Consider the following 22,344-nt stretch of genomic DNA (forward strand, 5'->3'; position numbering starts at 1 on the left):
GGCAACAAGGGAATCAGTGGAATTAATGCTGAAAAGATCTCCTTGCCCCAATTCCATTCAGTCGTTGTGGTATTCTTAAGCATATCCCCCAGGATGATTTGAAGGGGGACTGACCCATGATTTATGAATATAATTTATGGATATGGAAAGGAATTTTGGACCATAACTCAAATTGCTTAAAATGAGGGACTAATAAACCACAAAAAGAGAAAATTAGTTCAAAACACAGACTTAAAAAAAACTCAGTTATTTTATAATTAGCTGACTAGGTGTGGCTAGCTGAGTTTTGTAGTCACAAGGAATTAAAGATGGCCCCTGGAGTTTTCAAACTATAGAGCAGACAGATTTTGTCATAATATCTTTGGCAATCACATAAATCAATTCAGCAATAAAACTAAAAAGACTTGTGTAGAACTGGTGGGCTGGAATGTTTATCTAACTTTACATCAAACAAAATTGCCATACTCTCTCCATCTAGAAGCTCTATGACTGTCAGGGATGTCATAAAAGGGATGCTTGCATTGAATAATAGACCAGACTATGACCTCGAAGCTCTCCTATACTTTTCAGATTATCCATTATAATCTGTATGTGAATCCATCCTTCTATGTTTCTGGAAAAACCAAATATAAATAAATCACACTTACCACATGATCATGGTCACTAACTTCATGACAATTTCATTCAGGATGTTGAAAAATTCAACCATCAGCTTGGCCTGTTCTCCCATCTTCCCCATGGCGATGCCGAAAGCAATGAAGAAACCTATCAGACCTGTTGGATAAATCACATCACATGGAAGGACAGATGATAAAGAAGGTGTTTTGTCTTTTTTTATTACCACTTCAGAAGAGAGGCTCATAAACTTCAAGGTGTAAGAGAAAGGTAATGGAGTCATCTCTAATCAGATCAAAGAGCTGAATGTTAAATTTTCTATAAGAGCATTTATATCTCAGAAATTGGCAAATTCTGCAAGTCATGACTTGGTTTATTGTTTTGTTGATGTCTAGTCTAAAGAAAGTGATGGAGAAAATATTGATATGTAAATTAAACTAAAACTGTACCATGTTTTATCTATATATGTGTATATATATATATATTTTTTTTTCTTCCCTGCCCCCTGCTCCACAGAGTCGGTTATTAAACATCTCTGTCTGTAAGAGACTTTAAAGGTTATTTAATCCAAAACTCACAGGGAAAAGACAAGGTAGGTGGAAAGCAGAGAATCTCAGTGATTTCTTGAGGCTGACTTTATGCCCCTTTCCTTCCAATTCTCTCCACTCCAGCCAAAGTGACTTGCTAGTTATTTGCTGAATATTTGCATCTACACTTTGTGGACTTCAATGCTGCTCTTTAGCTATATTCTAACCCTGGAACCTCCTTTAACATCTGAAGCCTTTTTACCCGGGTACTGTTTGTTCACCATGATGACAACCCTTTTCTGCCATTGGTGAATTCCTCCCAGGGCCTTCACTTTGGGAAAGGGACCAGGCCGTCCATGTTTCCTTGTTTCTAACTTTTTGGACTTCCATACCATATCCCTGTACGGGTATCATCAGCTCACTTCCAAATTCTGCTCCCTTGCTTTTCAGGTCGCTTTTAAGTGTTTGTTTTCTTCCAAATTAAGCTCATTAAGAACAAGAACTGTCTTTTTACTTGTATTTACATCCTCAGCCTCTAGTATATAATAAGTGCTTAACAAATACTAATTTTCCTTGGAGCTCAAAGATCCATCTCCCATAACCACGGGAGTTCTTCCTGCCATCTGGTTCTCTTGTCTTTCTGTAATGCATTCATCTCCTTCTCACCTCGGTCATTTGGAGTCCTTTGGAACACAGCTCAGGGACCATTTCTACTTGAAGACTTATTTTCTCTTTCTCTTCAAAATTATCCCTTTGAATGAATGTTTTACATTTCTTTTTCTGTATATGTGTTATAACTCTCAACTGACACCTTCCCAGTAGAATGTAAGCTACCTGAGGACAAGAACACTCCCCGTCTTTTTATGAGTATCCTCATCACTCAAAGCACTGATTGGTACACAAAGGTACGTAATTTATATTTGTTGAACTGAATTTAGCAGCTGCCCCTACCACTCTCCTGTACTTCAGTGTGAGCTCTAACATCTTAATGAAAGACCCTTCAAAGGTGTAATTTAGTTCTTAGATTGAAAAGCAGAAAGAATATTTTGAAATCTAAAACTTTATAGATGAATGAAACTAAGATATAAAGAAAGTGACTTCTTCAAGGTCACATAACTAATAAAAGAGAAAGATTTGAATCCAGGTCCTCTGATTCCAAATCCACTTCTCTTTTCCTTGAATCACATTGTTCAGAGAATTATAGCTGGTTGTTTCAGTCGTGTCCAATTCTTCGTGACCCATTTAGGATTTTCTTGGCAAAGATACTGGAGAGGTTCTCCATTTCCTTCTTCAGTCCATTTTACAGATAAGGAAACTGAGGCAAACAGGGTTAAGGGATTTTCCCAGGGTCACACAGCTAGTAAGTATTGGAGGCCAGATTTGAACTCAGGAAGATGAGTCTTCCTGATTGCAGGCCTGAAACTCTATCCACTGTACCACTTAGATATATAAATCCAATAATTGATCACTTAAAAATAAGTGTATTACATTTCACAATAGAAATTTCTTACCCCTGGATAACTATATCTCTTCTTAACATTTTCCATATGAGCAAGATTATGATGTAAGCCACAATTAGAATCATTAAGCAGCTGAATTCATTTTCATTCCAATCTGAAGGTTAGCTAGTCCCTTTCCTTCTCCTCCCTGCCTATGAAATCACTTATTATAGAAATCCATATAATCATGAATTAATCAGGGAAAGGCTTGTTGGGATTTGGGGGTTACATTGCAAATGTTAAAGCTCACACTGCAGTATGGGAGAGTGGGGGGGCAGCCAGCAGATGTTCTCAATGAAGTTATATGACATCATTTAGGCCCACCCTTTCATTTTACACACAAAGAACTAGGCCCAGAGAGCTCATGGGATGATAGGATCACAGCTTGCGAGCTCTAAGGAACTCAAAAGCCACTAAGTCCAACCCTTCACTTTACAGATGGGGAAACTGAGGCCAGAGAGGCAAAAAATCTTGTCCAAAGTTGCCCAGGTAATCAATTATAAAGATAACTTAAGATTTTTCCAGCTCCAAATGCAAGAGAATGTTTCTATAATGTGTGTTATTGAAACCCTACACCAAGACCATGTTTTTTTTTGGCTTCTTGTAAAGACATCCTAGGATATGTCCAGCTCTCTTAAAATCTATTGTGGATTAATAAATAATCCACAAATTAAAATAATAAAATCCATTTTCATTCTTCTTTTGATACTGACACAAACCTCCCTATGAAATTAATCAGACTTGCTTAAGAATACAAGACTATTTTAGGTCTGCACATTCAAATCATTTTGGGTAGGTTTTAAACAAATGATTTTTATCTTCTTTCCTTCCTTCTTCCCTCCTTTCCTCTCTCCCTTCTTCCCTCCCTCCTTTCCTTCCTTTCTTCCTTCCTCCCTTTTTCCCTTCCTTCCTTTCTTCCTTCTTTCCTCCCTCCCTCCTCCTTCTTTTCTCTTTCTTTCATTGCTTCATCCCTCTTCCTTCCTTCTTTCCTTTCTTCCTTCCTTCCTTCCTTCCTTCCTTCCTTCCTTCCTTCCTTCCTTCCTTCCTTCCTTCCTTCCTTCCTTCCTCACTTCCTTCCTTCTTTCTTTCCTTCCTTCTTTCCATTTTTGAATCTAAATAAGAAAATAACTGGTTTGATTGCATTTTTCATTTTTTTGATCGGTTGTTTGGGGTTTATGTAAACACAGTAGTTTTTGCTTTCAGCTAATTTGGATTGATATTATTTCTCTAATGCAAGTTTTCTACCACCAACCCTTCTTCCTTCTTTCCCTCACCATCATCACTACTTCATTGTATCACACATGGAAAATAATCCCAATTGCCTTAGCATCTTTTAACATTGATGGAGGTAAGAAATTTCTCGTAAAGAGTAGGGAACAAGTTTTTTTAGGATAAAAACATAACCTGATACTTTTATTTGCTCATGGTGACCATTCGATCATCAGCAATTCTTTTTAGATATATTGTCAATAGACATATGCCCCCCAAGTTCCCCCAAGCCACCAAGAGTAAGTGACTGGTCTAGTAAAGCTCTAGGCTTTGTGAAAGTTGGAATCAGGACAGATCTGAAAACTTTCCATTAAACTAACTTCAAAATGGATGTGCTGGATGAACTGTTAGGAATCACCAAGCCTGAATGATTTCAGGCTGCATCAAAGGATTTACTATGTCCAAGACTGCTGACCCCTGGCCTGGACAGATCCCAGCTACAGGCCAGGATTCAGTTCTGAGAGCCCATCCTGCATGTAGAACAACAAGATGGTGAAGGCCTCGAGATCATTCCCATATATGAGAAGCAGTTAAAGGAACAAAAGGTATTAAATCTAGACAGCAGAAGACCTAGGGAAGGGGTTCTTAACCTCTGGGGTGTCATGAACCCCACTGATAATCTGGTGAAGCCTGTGGACTATTTCTCAGAATGTTTTTAAGCAGAAAAGAATTGTGAAATTTTAGCAAGAGGTTAGTAAAAATAAAAATGTCCCTTTTACTCTCATACAGATTCATAGAGCTCTATGATCTGTTCCCTAAGATTATGAGCCCCTCACCAATGCAAACATAATTGCTATCGTCAAGTATTCAAGGGGATGCAATGTGAAAGAGGGATGTAACTTTTTTTTCTGCTGGACCCCAGAAAGGAGGAGGAGTATTGGACAGAAATTGCAAAGAAGAAAATTTGAGCTTGACATAAGGGGAAAAAAGTGGGATGGACTGCTTCAGGAGGTAGTGGAGGTTTGTGAGCAATGTTTAGATGCCCACTTTTATTGGTTATGCCATTGTTGTTGTCCTTCATTTTCCAAATGACAACCAAAAGGACATTGCTTTGATAGAGTTGAGTTATAGTGTGTCTGATTGTGGTCAATCGCACCAATACGAGCTCAGAATGCTCTGCCACAGGTTAAGCACAAATAGTTTTATGAACATTTGGGGGGCTTCCTAACTTTGCCCCCTCATGTTTCTTCTGAGCTAGTTCAATTCTGCTTTGCTCACAGAGCAAACACCTTCTCTGAGGAGGGCACGCCAATCTAGAGATCCTGTGCCAGTGTCCCATGTCATACAATTGATTCCAAAGTTCTTGTGTCATAAAGTCACAGCACAGAACAGGGACAAGAGGAATGAGTTCAAATCCTGGCTACTTCACTTATGAGCAGTTACTTACATGCTCCAGGTCTTGATTTCCCCTTCTGTTAAATGAGCAGATTGGACTAGATGACTTCTAAGTTCTAAATGTATAATCCTAGAGGGAATCCTGGGCCGAGTCTGGGCTGGCCTGTGAAGTTTCTCTCAAATGTAAGAATCTGTAATATCTTTGGGAGAAATGTGCTGGACCAATTTTTCGGGTTGTTCAAGTTGGAAATACCAGCAGAAGTCTTTTTCACTTCCCTGGGGGGGAGGGGAGGGAAGTGAAATCAAAGGCCAAAGATTCACACTTCAGGAATGGGAGGAAACTCATGTGCTTCTCGATTCTCATAAACTATTTGTGGGTCCTTTTTATTTTTTATATTTTTTTCCCTGGCTTACAGAGAAGTGGTCTGAGCTAAAAAGAAGTGGGCACTTTAGAATCAAGGCTTGGACTTCCTTTATTGTGAAGGATTATCCTAGGGCCTTTCCCAGGGAAAGAAAGAAAGAAAGAAAGGGAGGGGGGGAGCGAGAGAGGGAAGAAGAAAGGAAAGGAGGGAGGGAGAGAAGGAGAGTTGGAAGGAGGGAAGGAAAAAAGAAAGTAAAGGTGGGAGGAAAGGAAGGAAGAAAGGAAGGAAGGGAGAAAAGAAAGGGAGGTTGGGAAGAAGGGAAGAAGAAAGGGAGAGAAGGAGGAAAGGGAGAGAAGAAGAAAGGAAGGAAGGAAGGAAGAAAAAGAAAGAAAGGAAAGGAGGGAGGGAGGGAAGGAGAGAAGGAAGGAGGGGAGGAAAAAGAAAGGTGGGAGGGAAAGAAAAAAGGAAGGAAGAGAGAAAAGAAAGGGAGTTTGGGAAGGAGGGAAGAAGGAAGGGATGGAGGGGAAAAGGGAGGGAAAGAAGGAAGAAGAAAGGAAGGAAGGAAGAAAAAGAAAGAAAGAAAAAGTAAAAGAAAGGAAAGGAAAGAGGAGAAGAGAGGAGAGGAAAGGAAAAAGGAAAGGAGAGGAAAAAGGGAAGGGAAGGGAAGGAAAGGGGAAGAAATGGAAGGGAAAGGAAGGGGAAGGAAGGGAAGGGAAGGGAAGGGAAAGGAAGGAAGGGAAGGGAAAGGAAGGGAAGGGAAGAGAAGGGAAAGGAAGGGAAGGGAAGGGAAGGGAAAGGAAGAGAAGGGAAGGGAAGGGAAGGACATAGTGACAGCCTTCCAAAGACAGAGACAACAAGAGAATGGGGCTTTCTGCTGGGATTTCTAAATGGGAAGTCTCTCAGAAGGCTGTGATTTTCCCAAAGTTTTACACAGCAGTTGGAAGCTAATCCAAAGCTTCTCGTTTCCCTTTGTAAACATCGCACAATTGACTGGACTCCTCTGTGTGGAGGCCTGACAGATTTAAGCAATTCATCTCCAGATCTGACCAGAGGGCCAAGTCCTATGTGAATGAACTTGTGTTGCAACTCGGCTGTCCTCCTCAAGGTCAGGTGGCTTCTCAGAATCCAAGGCATTGGAAGACAGCTCAGGAAACCTCCTGGGAGACTCATTCCCAAGGCTTGACCCCTTTCTTCACAAGACTGCGTCTCCTCTGGGCTGTGTAGGACACTGTTGGGTCACTCCTGCGAATGGCGCACTCTTTCACAAAGTAGGGGAGTCCTGGCTCCACAGAGCATGGCCTAAGAGGGTCATGGAGACCCGAGTCGGGGAGCAGAGCAGCTGTTCGGTGGGGGGCCCGGGACGTTGCTGGCCAAATGTCCTCGCCAACAGAGGGACGCTTCCCCCTCCCCTCCTGCTTGTTTCTCTTTGCCATCGATATTGACTGAAAAGAACTCTCAATTAGGCCAAACAATCTAGGTTTGAATCCAAACTTTCCATTGTTAACTATGTGGCCTCAAATAAATCACTTCACTTTTCTACATCAGTTGCCCTAATTTGTCAAATGATGGGGTTGAGCTAGGTCCCTTCCTGTTCAAAATTCTGTGTTACTATTCTCTTCCCTGTTTGCCTGTTTCCGCAACAGTAAAATATATAAAAAATTGTGAGGATCAAATGAGACAATATTTGTAAAGCACTCAATGCAGTGTCTGGAAGTAGCAGACTATGAAGTTGAAGACATCTTTTCTTTTTTCCCATTATGTCATGCTCTCTGTCTCTATCTCTATCTCTCAGTCTCTATCTCTTTCTCTCTCAATGTATCTATCTCTCTTTGTCTCTATCTCTGTGTGAGTTTCTCTGTCTCTCTCTTCCCTCCATCTGTCTCTCTGTCTCTCTCCCTCTCCTTTCTCTTTCCCCACCTCTCTCTATCTCTCCTTTCTGTCTCTGTCTCTCTCAGTGTTTCTCTTTGTTTGTCTCTGTCTCTGTCTCTCCCTTTCTCTGTCCCTCCCTCTCTTTCCCTCCTTTTCCCCTCTCTCTCTGTGTCTCTTTGTTTCTGTCTCTGTCCTCTCCTTCTCTCTGTCTCTGTCTCTGTCTCTCTCTGTGTCTCCCTCCCTCTCTTCCTCTCTGTCTCTTTCCCTATCTGTCTTTTCCCTCCTCCCCCTTCTTTCTCTATTTCTCTCTCTCTCTCTCTCTCTCTCTCTCTCTCTCTCTCTCTCTCTCTCTCTCCTCCCTCTCTCTGTGTCTCCCTATTCTGATTCTCTGACTCTATCTCTCTCTGTGTGTCTCTCTTTGTTTCTGTCTCTCTGTCCCCCCTTTCTGTCTTTCCCTCCCCACTCTGTCTTTGTCTCTCTCCCTCTCTCTCTGTCTCTCTCTCTGTCTCTCTTTGTCTCTGTCTCCGTCTCTCCCTCTCTCTGTCTCTATCTCTGTGTGAGTTTCTCTGTCTCCCTCTATCTCTGTCTCTCTCTCCCCTCCATCTGCCTCTCTGTCTCTCCCGCTCTCTTTTCTCTCTCCCCACCTCTCTCTGTCTCTCCTCTCTGTCTCTGTCTCTCTCTGTGTTTCTCTTTGTTTCTTTCTGTCTCTGTCTCTCCCTTTCTCTGTCCCTCTCTCTCTTTCCCTCCCTCTCCCCTCTTTCTCTGTCTCTCTCTGTGTCTCTTTGTTTCTGTCTCTGTCTCTCCCTCTCTGTGTCTCTGTCTCTCTCTCTGTGTCTCCCCCCCTCTCTTCCTCTCTGTCTCTTTCTCTATCTCTGTCTTTTCTTTACTCCCCCTTCTTTCTCTATTCCCCCCCCTCTCTCTCCCTCCAACAGAAGAGATCTTTTAAACAAACACAAGATTTTGTTTTGAGAAGGATGCTGGCGGCTGCAGTTCCCCTGTTCCAATCTCCACATGGGCCCTAATCAATGGGATATCTAAGCAGTGGCTTCCAGAAATGGCAGATATACACACACAGATCCAGCTGGCATTAGGTAAAACAAGGATTTAAGGAGAGATTGGTTTTTCTGGCCCTTTTTTTCTGGTCCCTTTCCCATCACCCTTTTTTAGCATCCTCTTCCTCCTCTCTCATGCTTTTTAAACTCCCCACATCCTCCTCAATACCATTAATCATCCTCTTAACAAACATTCTCCTTGCCCCTCAATCTTAGCAAAATGTTCCAAGATATTGTTTTATTCGGTCCTCTCAATAATCCAGGGGAGACACAGCACACCAGCCACATCCTGTCGGACAAAGTCCACCTCGACAAAGGGGAAGGTCACAGCAAGAAGGATGACCATCAAGTGGGAGTGACTAAGCAATCAGCCATGGACCAGGCTCCAAGTTACAGTTAGTATATAGATAGGACACTAGATTTTAAATCAGAAATATGAGTTTAAATCCTGCCTTGTGTAGCTTTATGATCCTGTGCCTCTCTGTACTTCAATTATCTCATCTGTAAAATGGGGTTAATAATAGTATTTTGGTTTGTTGTGAAGATCTAATAAGGTAACATATGTGAAGTGCTTTGCAAACCTTAAAGAGCAAAATAAACCAAACAAAGAGGTGGTAGAGACGAATGCTGGACCAGAAGTGATGGCTTATCTTGATAGAGTGCTTTAAAGTTTGCAAAGCATTTTACAAACATGATCCAATCTATCAAAAAGTATTTAGGAAGTAGACCTACTATGTGCTGGGCACTGGGAATATAAGGACAAAGAATAATCCCTACTGGCAAGAGCCCTGTAAAGTAAATATTGTTATTTACTATAATAAATATTCTTCTTCCCATTTTATAAATGAGAGAGCTGATACTTAGGGTAAATGATGATACATTATGGTCCACAGTCTTATCACACAAGCTTCAGATTGAATTAGATCCCTTTTTTCTTCCTGCTGAAAAAGTGAGTCAATTTAAGCAAATCAGAAAGAGCCACATAATATAAGGGGGAAAAGGTTCCCTACCCAAGACATTCATCCCATCCTTGAACTCCAAGCCTTTCTTGATAATCAACTGGGTTTCCTCGGGGACCTCGCTCTTTGTGTCATTCAGCAGAGAGATGATGGAGCTGGTAGTATTGGCTTCTTCACTGGGCTTGGGGGTGGCCATCACCTTCTTGGTCACAGTTTGAATCTGAGGGAGTGAAAAAGAAAAAGATACATAAGCCCCCATGAGTTCATTTCAACTCCCCCTTCCTCTGCACTCATCCTAGCTTTGGAGAGGGAGGGGTTAGATTAGAGCTTTTGAACATTGAGTGTGTGTGTGTGTGTGTGTGTGTGTGTGTGTGTGTGTAAGGGACCCCTGTGGTAGTGTGCAGGAGCCTTTGGGCTCCTTCTTGGAATAATGACTTGAAATGTATAAAATGCATAGGATTAAGACAATTCCAAAAGACTTGCAATGGAAAAGGTCGCTCACGTCCAGAGAAATAAATATGGAGTCTGAATGCAGATTGAAGCATATTATTTCCACTTTTTAAAAATTTTGTTTTGTTTTTTCTCTCGTGATTTTTCCTGTTTGTTCTGATTCTTTTTTCACAACATGACAAGTATGAAAACATGTTTAACATGACTGTACATGTATAATTTCTGTCGGATTGCTTGTTCTCTTAGGGACAGCGTAGGGAAGGAAGAAAGGGAGAAAAATTCAGAAATAAATGTTGAAAACTATCTTTATATTTAATTGGGAAAAATAATATTATTTAGTGTGAAAATGCATAGGATTATAAAGGAAAATATAGTTATCAAACTATTTTAAAAATAAGTTTGAGGACCTTATGTGGATTATGTGGATACCATAACCATATATTCACCATCTATTCATATACAAACATATATATTTACACACTGTTATTATAGTTACCAGATCTCCTCCTTCTTCTGCAAACTAAACAAAATGAGATGGATTCTACTTTCTTAGAAGGAAATGGATTCAGTGCTCATAGGCTTCTCCCTGAGCAGCTCCCAAATATGTGTCCTAAAAGGTGGTACCCAGTTTCACGTCACTCCTGGAGAACCCTTTTGTTATCCAGAACAGGGTCCTATTATACTCCAGGTAAAATTATACAAACTTTCTTAACATTGTGGAGTCATTTCAGCTGTATCCAACTCTTCATGACCCCAATTGAGGCAAACAGGATTAAGGGAATGGACCAGGGTCATTCATAAAGTATCTGAGGCCAGATTTGAACGCCAGAAGATAAGTCTTTCTGACTCCAGACCCAGCACTCTATCCATTGTGGTGTTTTTGTTTTGTTTTGTTTTGGTAATTTTTATTTTCTTTGGTGTCATGTAGAAACAACACTTTTTAAAAAATTATACATATACATTCATTTTTTTTTTACATATTTCCTCATGAGTCATGTTGGGAGAGAGAAATCAGAACAAAAGGGAAAAATCATGAAAGGAAAAAAAAACAGAAGAAAAAGGGAAAAAAAGTGAACATAGCATGTGATGATTTACATTTAATCTCCATAGTTCTGTGTCTGGATGCGGATGATGTTTTCCATGTAAAGTTTATTGGGATTGCCTTGGATCACTAAACCACTGAGAAGAAGCAAGTCTGGCATAACTGATCATTGTACAATCTTGCAGTTGCTCGACACTGGAGCACTTTAAAAATGAGGAAACTGAGGCTGGTAGAGATTGTGTGCCTAGTATAAGATCACAGAACTAGGGAAGAGGCAGGAACAAGCATCTTTTTAATAGCCTGCTACGTGCCAGGCTGTAGTATGGTTTACATTATTATACATATAGTTTTGCTAAATAATTATATACTGAGGAAACACTGAGGAAGTATTGTAATTGTCTGCATTTTATAATTGAGGAAATTGAGGTAGACAGAAATGAAATGATCAGGGTCACATACCACTAAAAGTCTGACTGTGGATTTGAACTCAGTCCTTCCTAACTACAGGTTGAACGTACTACCTACTGTACACCTGGTTGCCAACTAATAAATGGCAGAGCTTATCTCAAAGTTATTATTTTGACCCTCCTTCTAGAGAACTCGCTTGAGAAACTCCTAGTCATTTGTGATCAACAAGTATGGACCCTCCTTAACATTAGGGATGATAGGGAAGAGAAGTAAAGGAAGTGAGAATATTTTTATTTTTAATTTTTATTTTTTATTATTTTTTATTTAATAGCCTTTTATTTACAGGATATATGCATGGGTAACTTTACAGCATTAACAATTGCCAAACCTCTTGTTCCAATTTTTCATCAAGTGAGAATATTTTTAGAGTTAAACCAAGAAACCAAATACATACAAGCCAGAGTTTGGTACAGTGCCTGTTATATAGTAGGTGCTAAATAAATATTTATTGAATTGGATTGGGCATCCTCTTGAGATGAGACATTTCATTGCCCTGAAACCAGTCTGGCTTCCAGTTGAGTTTGTATAAATGAATTGGTTTGGGAAGGTCTCTCCCTTCTGAGGACCTAGATTTTCTTTCTTGATATTCCTCCAGACATACTACAGTGGCAAGAAGATGCCAGAAGAATAAAGGGCACCCTTACCTCTATCTTTTTAATCCATCCGGAGTCCTTGGGGTCAGATTTAATTTAAGTTCTAAAGAATACTATAATTGCAAAAAATGGCCTGGAAATATTCCTTCCCTGAGGGACAGGGAAAGCTTTTTTGAAAGTGGACATATGCACTGGGGTCCTGACATCAGCTGCTCAGAATAGGGTTCTAATGCAAAAGTTGAAGGGGTCAACTCCCTAAGGGATTTCGCAACTTGCAATGGTGAGTCTTCTCTCTCCCATCAGCCAGATGTTTTGCAAACACAGGCCACTGGTCAAAAGGGAGGGCTGGGTCCAAGGCAGTGTTTATGGCAAAACAAAAACACCCTCCTCCATCCCCATCCCACAGCCCCTTAGTGGGAAAAAAGTTAAAGTTTATGCCAGACCAAGAGTGGGTGATGAGCATCTCCTTCATGCCCCAAAATTAGGATATGAGTTAGTGTGAGGAGGAGGAGGACCAAGATATGTCCTTGTCTACCCCTTCTTTCGCCTCCACAACTGTCCACCCTGCCCAGCTTCCAGGAGTCCAGAAAATCTAGGACAGATCTAAGAATGGCTCCAGCAAGCGAGGAGGACTTGGTAGAGTAAACCGAGCCATATGGCTGCCCACTAATTACTTGGGTTTTGCCCAGAAAGATAAAACTGTAGAGTAGAGGGGGACTTGCCGGAATCTCTCCGACACACCCAGGCTGGGGCTCCCTACAAAAGGATTGAAGAGCTCTGGCCTTCTGTGGGTCATGGAATAACAAGGATCATAGGTCTGCAGCTGGGAGGGACCTCGGAGGGCACCTGGTCCAGTCCTCCATTTTACAGATGTGGAAATTGTAGCTTAGGGAGGTGAAGATCACACAGAGTAATCTTAAGAGTTTGAAAAGTACTTCTCATAAATATTAGGTCGTTTGAGCCTCATGGCAACCTGTGGAAGAGGTATGTTTACAGATCAGGAAATCCAGGGTGGAAAAGTAAGGTGACTTTCTCCTGGTTGCACAGCTAGTGAGTGTCAAAGGCAAGATTTGAATTTAGGTCTTCCTCAAGTCCAGGGTTCTACCCACTCTGGCATTTTGCCACTCATTGAAAGGGCACTGAAGGGAAAAGGTGCCCCCAGCTGGTACAGAGCATGGAACAATCGTGTCCTTTAAAAAAGGAGAATGAGTTATGTTTAAGCTGTCTTGGATTACTTGCTGTCTAGGGGAGGGGAGTGAGGAGATGGAGGGAGAAAAATGTCAACAAGGTTTTGTGAGTGTGAATGTTGAAAGCTATCTTTGTATGTATTTTGAAAAAGAAAAGGAGAATGAGGAGGACATAGGGTAGGGACAGGTAGGTCAAGGAAAGTAGAGAAGAGGGAGGGAGGCAGAGGGAAGGAAGGGGAGAGAGGTAGAAACAGGTAGAAAAAGAGAGACAGAGAGATAAGAGACAGAAAGAGAAAGAGAGACAGAGAGAGACACACAGAGAAAGACAGAGACAGAGAAAGAGACTTAGAGAAACAGGAAAATACAGAGAGACAGAAAGAGAGAGACAGGGAAAAGGAATGAGGGAGATAGAGACAGAGAGAGAGAGGAACAGAGAGAGACAAAGACAAAGACACAGAGAAAAACAGATACAGAGAAATCGCCACACAGTTTTGCTTACCAGAACCCCCGGGCAACCTCTCTATGCCTGCAAGAAGAAAAAATTCAATAGGAAAAAAACAGCACTTTCATTTACCTGTTGGAAACATGCTTGGACAAGGTTTTCAGGGAACAGGTTTCGGATGAGGTCAAGGAAGGCATCTAAGCTGGACACTTCATCATTTTTCTTCCCGGGTCCCAGCTGCTTTTTCAGTTTAGGGTTCCCTGGGTGGATGGCTAAGACCAAAATGACACCTAAGACAGCAGCAATAATGGTGGTAGACATGTAGTAGACCATGGCCCTTGTTCCCAGTCGGCCACTGGCTTTAGCATCCAAGCCGGATAGACCTAGAGACAAAAAGAGAAAGAGAAATAGAGCCATTGTGGTTCCCTGTTTTTGACCAGGACATTCAGCCCTAAAAAGTGGACATTGATCATTTACAGATGAATCAAGCCTGGGATGGAAAATGAATGCTTAGGTTCACAGAGACAAAATCAAAAATGATTTTGAAATATTAGAACAATGGCCTAAATGAACTGAGATGAAATTTAGTCCAAAAGAAGTCCCCTAGCGAGGGACCAAGAAAATCAACCCCAGAAAGACGAGATGAGGAATAGGGTTCCACAAAAGTTCATGTATAAAAGATCTGGGGTTCTAAGAAAACTGCAAAATTAAAATGCATCAACAGCCTTACTTGATAGCTACAAAAGCTACTGTGATCTTAGCCGGCTTTGAGGACTGGAGAGGTTATAGTCCAATTGGACCCTTCTTTTCCTGTTCAGAACATACCGACAACATGACTTTGAGGAGTGGCATTAATGGTAGTAGAACCCCAGAGGAGTAAAATGAGGATGGTGAAGGTCCTCAAGACCCTTCCATATGAGGTCCAGTTGAAAGATATAGGCGTGTTTAAGTAGGAAGACATGACTACTGTCCAAATATTTAAGGATGGCTATTTGTGGAAGTGAGATTACCCTTGACCAAGAGGAGGGCCAGGAGCAAGTCTATCAATTGAAGCTGTCTAAAAGTAGAATGGGAGGGGACAGCTAGATGGTGCAGTGAATAGAGCTCCAGCCCTCAAGTCAGGAGGACCTGAGTTCAAATACAACCTCAGACACTTAACACTCCTAGTGATTTAACCCTAATTGTCTCAGAAAAAAATAAATAAAAATAAAATAAAAGTAGAATGGGTTCAGCAAATAGTGGTCCCCTTCTTGTTGGGAGTCTCTGAGAGGTTCCTCCACAGGTATGGGTTGGAGCAGAGTTACTGTATGAACCCCTCTGTGATTCAGGCATCTTTCTCCTGGGTATGATTTTACCAGTTACACAATTTTATCAAAACTCTGAGAGGGGCACCTACGTAATGTCATAGTGCACAGAATGTCAGGCTTGCAGTCAGGAGGATTTGAGTTCAACTTCAGCTTAGTAGCATCCTGGGCAAGTTATTTCATCCTATTTACTTCAGTTTTTTCATCTATAAAATGATCTAAAGAAGGAAATGGCAAAATACTCTAGTATTTTTGCCAAGAAAACCCAAATGGGGTCACAAAGAGTTGGAGATGATTGAAACAAATGAGTAACAACAAATTAATTGTAGAACTCAGTGGTCGCCCGGTCTCACTCTCTCATTGCACAGGGGAATGACCTGTATCTCCTAACCTATGTCTCCAGATTGGTAGGACTAGAACAGCCTTCTATTTGCCCTGGCAGCCATGTATTTCACATTTTCTTGTACTTTCTTCCATATTTCTCATTTGATTTTAAGCTACTAGGATTCAATTCTCACCAGTATGGGCAGGTTGGATTGGCTGTTCAGAGAACAAAATTTTTAACTGAGGGAGTCATTTTGGTAAAGTAGAAAGAATGATGGCTTGGGAGTCACGGACCTGTGTTCAAATCCTAACCCTGGCACTTTTACCTGTGTGATCTTGGGCAAGTCATCTGTTTGGGATGATGCAGTTTCCTCATCCCCCAATTGAGGGGACTGAACTAGAAGGCATCTAAAGAACCTTCCCCCTCTAAATAACCATTGCTAAAATTTATGTTTGGCTCTCAGTTTTGAAAAATGGATTATAACTATGATCCCACTTAAGCCTTATAATAACTCTGGAAGGCCATAAATAAAAATAATAGTAACAATAATAATAATAGTTAATATTTGTATAATGTTTACTATGTGCCAGGCATTATACACTTTATAATTATTATCACTTAAATCCTTGCAATTGGAATCTCGGGATCTAGGGAGATAGGTACTATCATTATTCCCATTTTACGTATGAGGGTTAAGTGATTTGTCCAGGGTCACATAGCTCAAGAATGCCTTTGAACCCAGGCCTTTGGTTTCCAGGTCCAGCACTCTGTCCACTGCACCACCTAGATCTTTGATGGTATGAATTGTGATAGGTGCTAAGGAGACATTGTTTTTCATTTCTCAAATGAAATAATGATCACCCAGATAGAGTAAAGGATTTGTCCATTCACTCTTCAGTCCAGACTTCAGTTTCCCTCACAAAGATTGTCAAGGCAAAACAAACGGTATTTACTGACTGATTAATACTTTTGAATTAGATTCGAATCTTGAGTTTATGGTGAGTGACTGGACCAGATGGAGAGATTAACATCTCACCTGTGATTAAGCTGGAGATGATTAAGGGGAGAATGAGCATTTTTAACATCCTCATGAGGATGTCTCCTGGGAATGCTATTAACATGACCACATCGGGGTGGATGGGAGACGCCAAGCGAAGAAGACCTCCACACACGGCCCCCAGGATGACGCCTGCAAGGAGAGAGGAAGAAGAAATCAGTGAAGGTTTTGTCCCCAAAGACCACGTTGCAGAATATCCTGATTGTCCTTGCCCTCGGCTTTCTGTGATGGTCTGTTACCAACAGAACCCTGAGAGCTAACCTAGATCATCAGTGCTCCTGGTCCTGAAGAAGTCAGATTCTTTTGCTTTTATCCCTCTGGCGACCAGGGCTGGAAAGTCATGCAGAGTGTATCAAAAACATATTCTGGGATCAGTTATTTAGTCAAGAGGGTCTCAGACGTACAGTGGACACAGGGCAGTCTGGACTGAGGCAGATCAGCTGTGAGCTTCGACTCCCAGAGGTCTACTGGCTCATCTTGTGGTCTTGAACACAGAACCTGGAGTCCAAAGCAGGCCCCCTCTTTCCACTATGTCCTGTTCTTGCTTACTTTTTTTTTTTTAAACATATAACCAGATTTTTAGAGCTCCTGTTTTGTGCACAGGTACTAGAGATGGGGAAAATGACTTTTGCAAATTAATTCTTGTTCAGTTGTTGTTTGGGGCGGGGGTAGTGGATAAACAGATCAAAAGAATCTGGAAATGCTGGTAGTTGTGAATCACAACCAGAGAGCTGGAGTTTGGGTTGTTTCACACAAACAACAGCTTGTGAGTCTACAGTTAACTGTCCAACCCCACATAAGCAACCACAAGAGTGACATGATTGTTCTCTCTGGCCAAAAAAGCCCCTGCAGAAACCTCAAATGAGGAAGCTTCGACTTTAGGAGAGACCCCCAAAGCATGCCGGTGGTGTCTGAATCTGAGAGATAGAGACTCTCAGCATATTCCCTACTCTTCCCCCAGTCCCTTTCAATCTGAAAAGTGGAAAATCCCACATGTTCAGAGTTGCAGAAAGTCCTGGGCGACCCTTGGAAAACCTAGCCACGGTGATAAATCCTCATCAAAGGTTGCTGAATATCTATCTATTCCCCAAACTCCCAGCCCATGTGGCCCAGAGTAGCTAAGCTCTAAGGGGGCAAGGAACAGATGGATGTGATGGGCAGAGCTTCTTAGGGGGGAAATGAAACAGATGGAGAAGTTATACAAGGGCTTATTAGGGAGCCTCAAGGCCCTCACTCCATGCTGACTTGACAAGTCCTAGTTAAAAGACTCAGCAGAAAAGAACTAATTTTTATAAATCTGAATCTGGAGAGGACATCAATGGCCAGCTAGTCCAACCTTCTGATTTTACAAATGAGGAAATTGAGATTGGAGACAAAAAGTCGCTTGCTTACATATCATACAGCCAGTAAGTTATGGTCACATTTTGACTCATAGTGAGCTCAGAGGCCATTGAGTCCAAACCTTTTATTTAACAGAAGGGATAAATGAGGTCTGGGGAGGGTGAATCATTTGTTTAAAGTCCCATAGGTGATCATCAGAAGTCAGAAATGACCCTGAGTACACTGATTCTGGAAGGCTATTTCCAATCCACTATGCTAGGGTGATCAACCTTAGAAAGAGATGATTTTCTTGCTTTAAACACCTAGTTTCTGCCCAATTAACTAAGCAGGGGACAGATGTTTGCTTCAAAGGAGCCCCTTTGTCAGTGGCTTAGGTTCAATTTGCTAACATGATAAATTCATCCATGTCTATTTCCTGTTTGTCAGAAAAGTAGACATCAGCATTTTTAATAATAGGCTTCTTCTGATGATCATGCCCTTGTTTCTCTCAGGTCACTGCTGAATTCATTTATTTATTTGTTCATTTTTTTGTCTGTTCATTCATTCATTCATTTATTTTGTAATTTATGGAATGAACCAAAAGAATCTCATTACCCGTATATAAATTTACATTTGTATAAGTAGTTCTCTGATCTTTGAAAAACAGGAAGCTGAAACTCAACTTTCACGTTCTTGACTTCATATTTAGAAAAGCAATAACCAGACTGAAGTTTTACTTCAAAATCCTTACTTCACTTTACTTCTAAATCATAAAGTAATGTTAATTTTAACTAAGTAAAAACCTTATTACACTGGTATAATCATGAAAGGTATTACTCTTGTTAAATCTAGATTTTGTTTCTTAATAAATACTCTTTATATGGCCAACAAGAAGACGTGAGTTGACCATCAATAAACCCACAAATTATTAAGATGCATCATGCTCCGCTCTTACCATGTGTTCACCATATCAAATCTCATGAATGTTACTTTTTTAATTCAAGTTTTGGGTTTTCTTTTAGGGAGTTGGATAAATGTCATCATGACTTTGTTTTAATACACTTAAGTAATGTTTCTATTATTAGAGTAAATGGAAAGTAAATTGCAAAGGAATCTTTCTTAGTTCTATGAGCAAGGACAGGACTTTGTGTTGGTCAAAAAGGACATTGTGTGATCATCCCTAAGTTAGAGGGGAGCCTTCACTAAGAGTTACTCTTATTGGTACCTCAGGGAGTCAGGGATACTGAGGTGGGGTTTCCTCCACAGGACAAATAGTCACCCTTTTCTGGCTGCTGAGTCAATGGGCTTGTCCACACCCTTCTAGAAAGCCTCCATGAGACATCAGGGGCAGGGGAACTTGACACGTTGGGGAAAGGGCTTTGGACATTGTGAGCTACCAGTGGAGTACATAGGGCTGGTCGTTGATTGTTCCCTGTTCTTGTTTATACAACTGGCCCACCTCCTTTCCTCCCAGCCATTCACCCCGAAGCTGACATCGCTTCTTCTCCGTCTCTTGTGCAATTCTTGGTGGGAAATGACAGGCTGGGGCCCATTCCTAGCTGCCACGTGCCTTTCCACTGCTCTTTAGGTGACCCCAAATTTTAGAACATGTGCATGATATATGGTTTCTGCACAGGAAATTCCACATATGGAGAATCAAAGAGATGGGGAGGAATTTTTTAAAACGTAATAATACAGGATGAAGAAAGAATGATTATCACAGCAATAGATACACTAACTACAACTAGACAAAATACACATACACACACAAACACACAATAACTACAATAGCAAAACACAAAAAGAAATCGCAGTAGAAAAAATTAGAAGGGAACATGACAACAGATGGGATGTTTTTGTTATTTTTTTTTAATGTTAATGCACATTTAAAAAAAGAAAAGTAAAACAGCAACCATGTGGGAGGACAAAATGGCTGCCAGCTAGTGAGCAGACATATTTTTAGACTCTTGCATAACACTGATAGATCAAGGTGAAAAGATCTTATTACACCTATTGATATGGGTAGCCCCATTTCCTAGGAAAAACTTTGAGCATCAACAGCATGAGACTTAAGGGCAATCAGAGAATTCATTTTATTTTGAGTCAATCCAACAAAAATGAATTTAAAAACTGCTCTGTCGGTCATTGTTCTAGGGATAAAAATCAATATTCATGTAGTACTTCTTATTCTCCAAGAATTGTGCCATCCCAGGGGAAAGGAAAACAAGCATGGATCTATTCCTGCCCTCAGGGTATTTATATTGTATCCAACTCCTTATAATAAGGATGGATAATCTGTGAATTTGTGATTATATGTGTGTATGTATGCACATATATTCATATATCTATTCATATAAATATAGCCACATATATTTTATATACATACATATACAATATGTATTAGTGATTATATTTGTATATAGATATATTTACATGTATTATATATATGCACATATAATATAGTCACATATACTTTATATACATACAAATATAACATAATTGTGATTATATGTCTATAAATATCTTCACATTTATTATATACATACATCATATACTATAGTCACATATATGTATACTTGTGTGAGTTTATGCATAAATGAATACATTCAATAAAATTATAGTATATATGTAATTATATCACATATAATTATTTAATATCATATATCATGTAATAGCTGATTTATGTTATTATATAAATATGAATCATGGTTTATTATACTATCTGATTTTATATTATATATTATATAATTATTAATATGTTACATAATTGTTGCTATAGCATATATTACGATTACAATAGTACAATGATATCTAGATACACATTCATACACATGAACAAATATATTTGTGTTTATATATAGTCAAGTTCATAGATTTCTCTGAATGTTTTTAAATTTAAAATAGAATATGGAGGATTACAAAGGAAATAATATTGAAATATTATTATCAATGTATATATGTGTATATAGATAATATGGTAATACTATGTTTATATCGAAATATACTTATCAATATGTTTATGCAAAAATATATACAATATAATCAAAATACTATCAAATATATATTAATAACTATATTTTGGCTATATTATATATACACATAAACATATATTGATAACTGTATTTCAATATAATTATTTTCCTTTGCAATGCTCTGTATTTTGCTACATTTAAAAACATTATTCTGAGAGTTCAATAAAATTAATTAGACTCCAGAAGGGTCCATAACAGACAAAAAGTTCACGAATCCCACCATCAGTATTATTTTTCTCTTTACTGATGAGGAAATTGAATCAGAGAAAGAAGTTAAGATCTCCATCCAGTAACAAAGTTAACAAGTAGCAAGCTGGTAAAGCCCAGTTCTCTGAACAAATGATCTCATCTGTGAAATGGGTGCTATTATTATCTCCTTTTTATGAATGAAGAAATTGAGGCTACGGAGTTGTGAACCAGGGTTCACAATCTGAGATGGAATTCAAATTTAGTTCTTCCTTTAAACTCTAGGTGGTGCAATGAATAGCATTCTGGTGTTGGATTCAGTGATACCCGAGTTCAAATCCAGCCTCAGACACTTACTGTGTAAATCACTTCATCTCTGTCTGCTTCAGTTTCTCCTTCTATAAAATGGAGATCACAATAGCACCCACCCACTCCCCAGGATCATTCTGAGGATCAAATGAAAGAATAATTATAAAGTGCTTAGCATAGTGCCCCGTATACAGTAGGTGCTATATAAATGCTTGCTTATTATTGTTATTAATTTGCTTGTGGAAGGCTGGTGATTCTCTGAGCTAGTCATCTCCTTTCCTGTCATCACTCTTTTTTCCTTCAGGCCTCAACAGATAAGAAGTAGAGGGACTGAATGCAGGACATACCAAATACTGTCAGAGAAAGTAGAAGGTTCTTCCCGAGATTGTCCCATATCCTCAGGCACAAGTTTCTGCGTTTGGGTTCTTCTGAGCTCAGGTGACTCTCGTGCATCCGGACTTCCACTTGTTTGGGCATATTGTTGGCACTGTAAAGAAAATGAAGACATTAAAACATGGCTATGTCTAGGGAGACCAGTGGGGGAGGGCAACTGATAGAGAGGAGAAAGCTCTCTCTTTTTTTCTCTCAAACAGATATAATCAGGCTCCTGGGTATTTAGGAGTATCAAGAGTAGAAACTGGAGGACCCAGCTCACTTTCAATCCTACCCTTCAAAAATAAAATAAAATGAACGGTGCTCAATTTAAAGTGGTTTCCATGGTATATGAACACAAGGAAGAAAGGAAGAAAATGAGCATTTATTAAATGTCTACTCTATGCCAGGAAATTTACAATTATTTTCTCATTGAATAATATGAATAGCTAACATTTACATGTCATATCTGTACCAGTCATTGAGCTAAGGACTTTACAAATATTCTCTCATTTAATAATATTAATAGCTAACATTTATATAGTACTTACTATATGCCGGGCACTGGGCTAAGCGCTTTATAAATATTGTCTCATTTGATTTTCACAGCAATTCTGGGAAGTAAATGTTATTATTATCCCCATTTTACAGATGAGGAAACTGAGGCAGACAGGTTAATTGATCTGGAGAAGGAATGGGAAACCATTCCAGTATCAGAAAAGTCACAAGGAGTCAAGAATGACTGAAAAAAACGGTTTAACAACAGCTTG

The 22,344-nt window shown here is 39.9% G+C and overlaps 1 protein-coding gene and 1 long non-coding RNA gene across 5 annotated transcripts in view; one reads left to right on the forward strand and one right to left on the reverse strand.

The window, feature by feature from the left end:
• Positions 1-22,344, reverse strand: part of SLC1A2 (solute carrier family 1 member 2) — a 164,512-nt gene that overhangs the window by 45,171 nt on the left and 96,997 nt on the right. For both annotated transcript variants that reach the window (XM_031942964.1, XM_031942963.1), the window contains exons 2-6: positions 21,550-21,689; positions 16,335-16,487; positions 13,802-14,052; positions 9,539-9,707; positions 648-774 (exon numbers count right to left, since the gene is read on the reverse strand). In XM_031942964.1, coding sequence (XP_031798824.1) covers positions 648-774; positions 9,539-9,707; positions 13,802-14,052; positions 16,335-16,487; positions 21,550-21,679 — 830 coding nt within the window. In that variant the 5' untranslated portion in view covers positions 21,680-21,689. The remainder of the gene's footprint in view (positions 1-647; positions 775-9,538; positions 9,708-13,801; positions 14,053-16,334; positions 16,488-21,549; positions 21,690-22,344) is intronic.
• Positions 769-21,667, forward strand: LOC116419991. 3 transcript variants are annotated; one of them, XR_004230311.1, is made up of 3 exons: positions 769-885; positions 8,792-8,923; positions 21,507-21,667. It is a non-coding gene; the product is annotated as an uncharacterized LOC116419991 (long non-coding RNA). The 3 variants fall into 3 exon arrangements; XR_004230312.1 differs by lacking the exon at positions 769-885 and adding an exon at positions 2,802-3,130; XR_004230313.1 differs by lacking the exon at positions 8,792-8,923.

The sequence above is a fragment of the Sarcophilus harrisii genome, chromosome 6, assembly GCF_902635505.1.
Source record: "Sarcophilus harrisii chromosome 6, mSarHar1.11, whole genome shotgun sequence".
Lineage (NCBI taxonomy): Eukaryota > Metazoa > Chordata > Mammalia > Dasyuromorphia > Dasyuridae > Sarcophilus > Sarcophilus harrisii.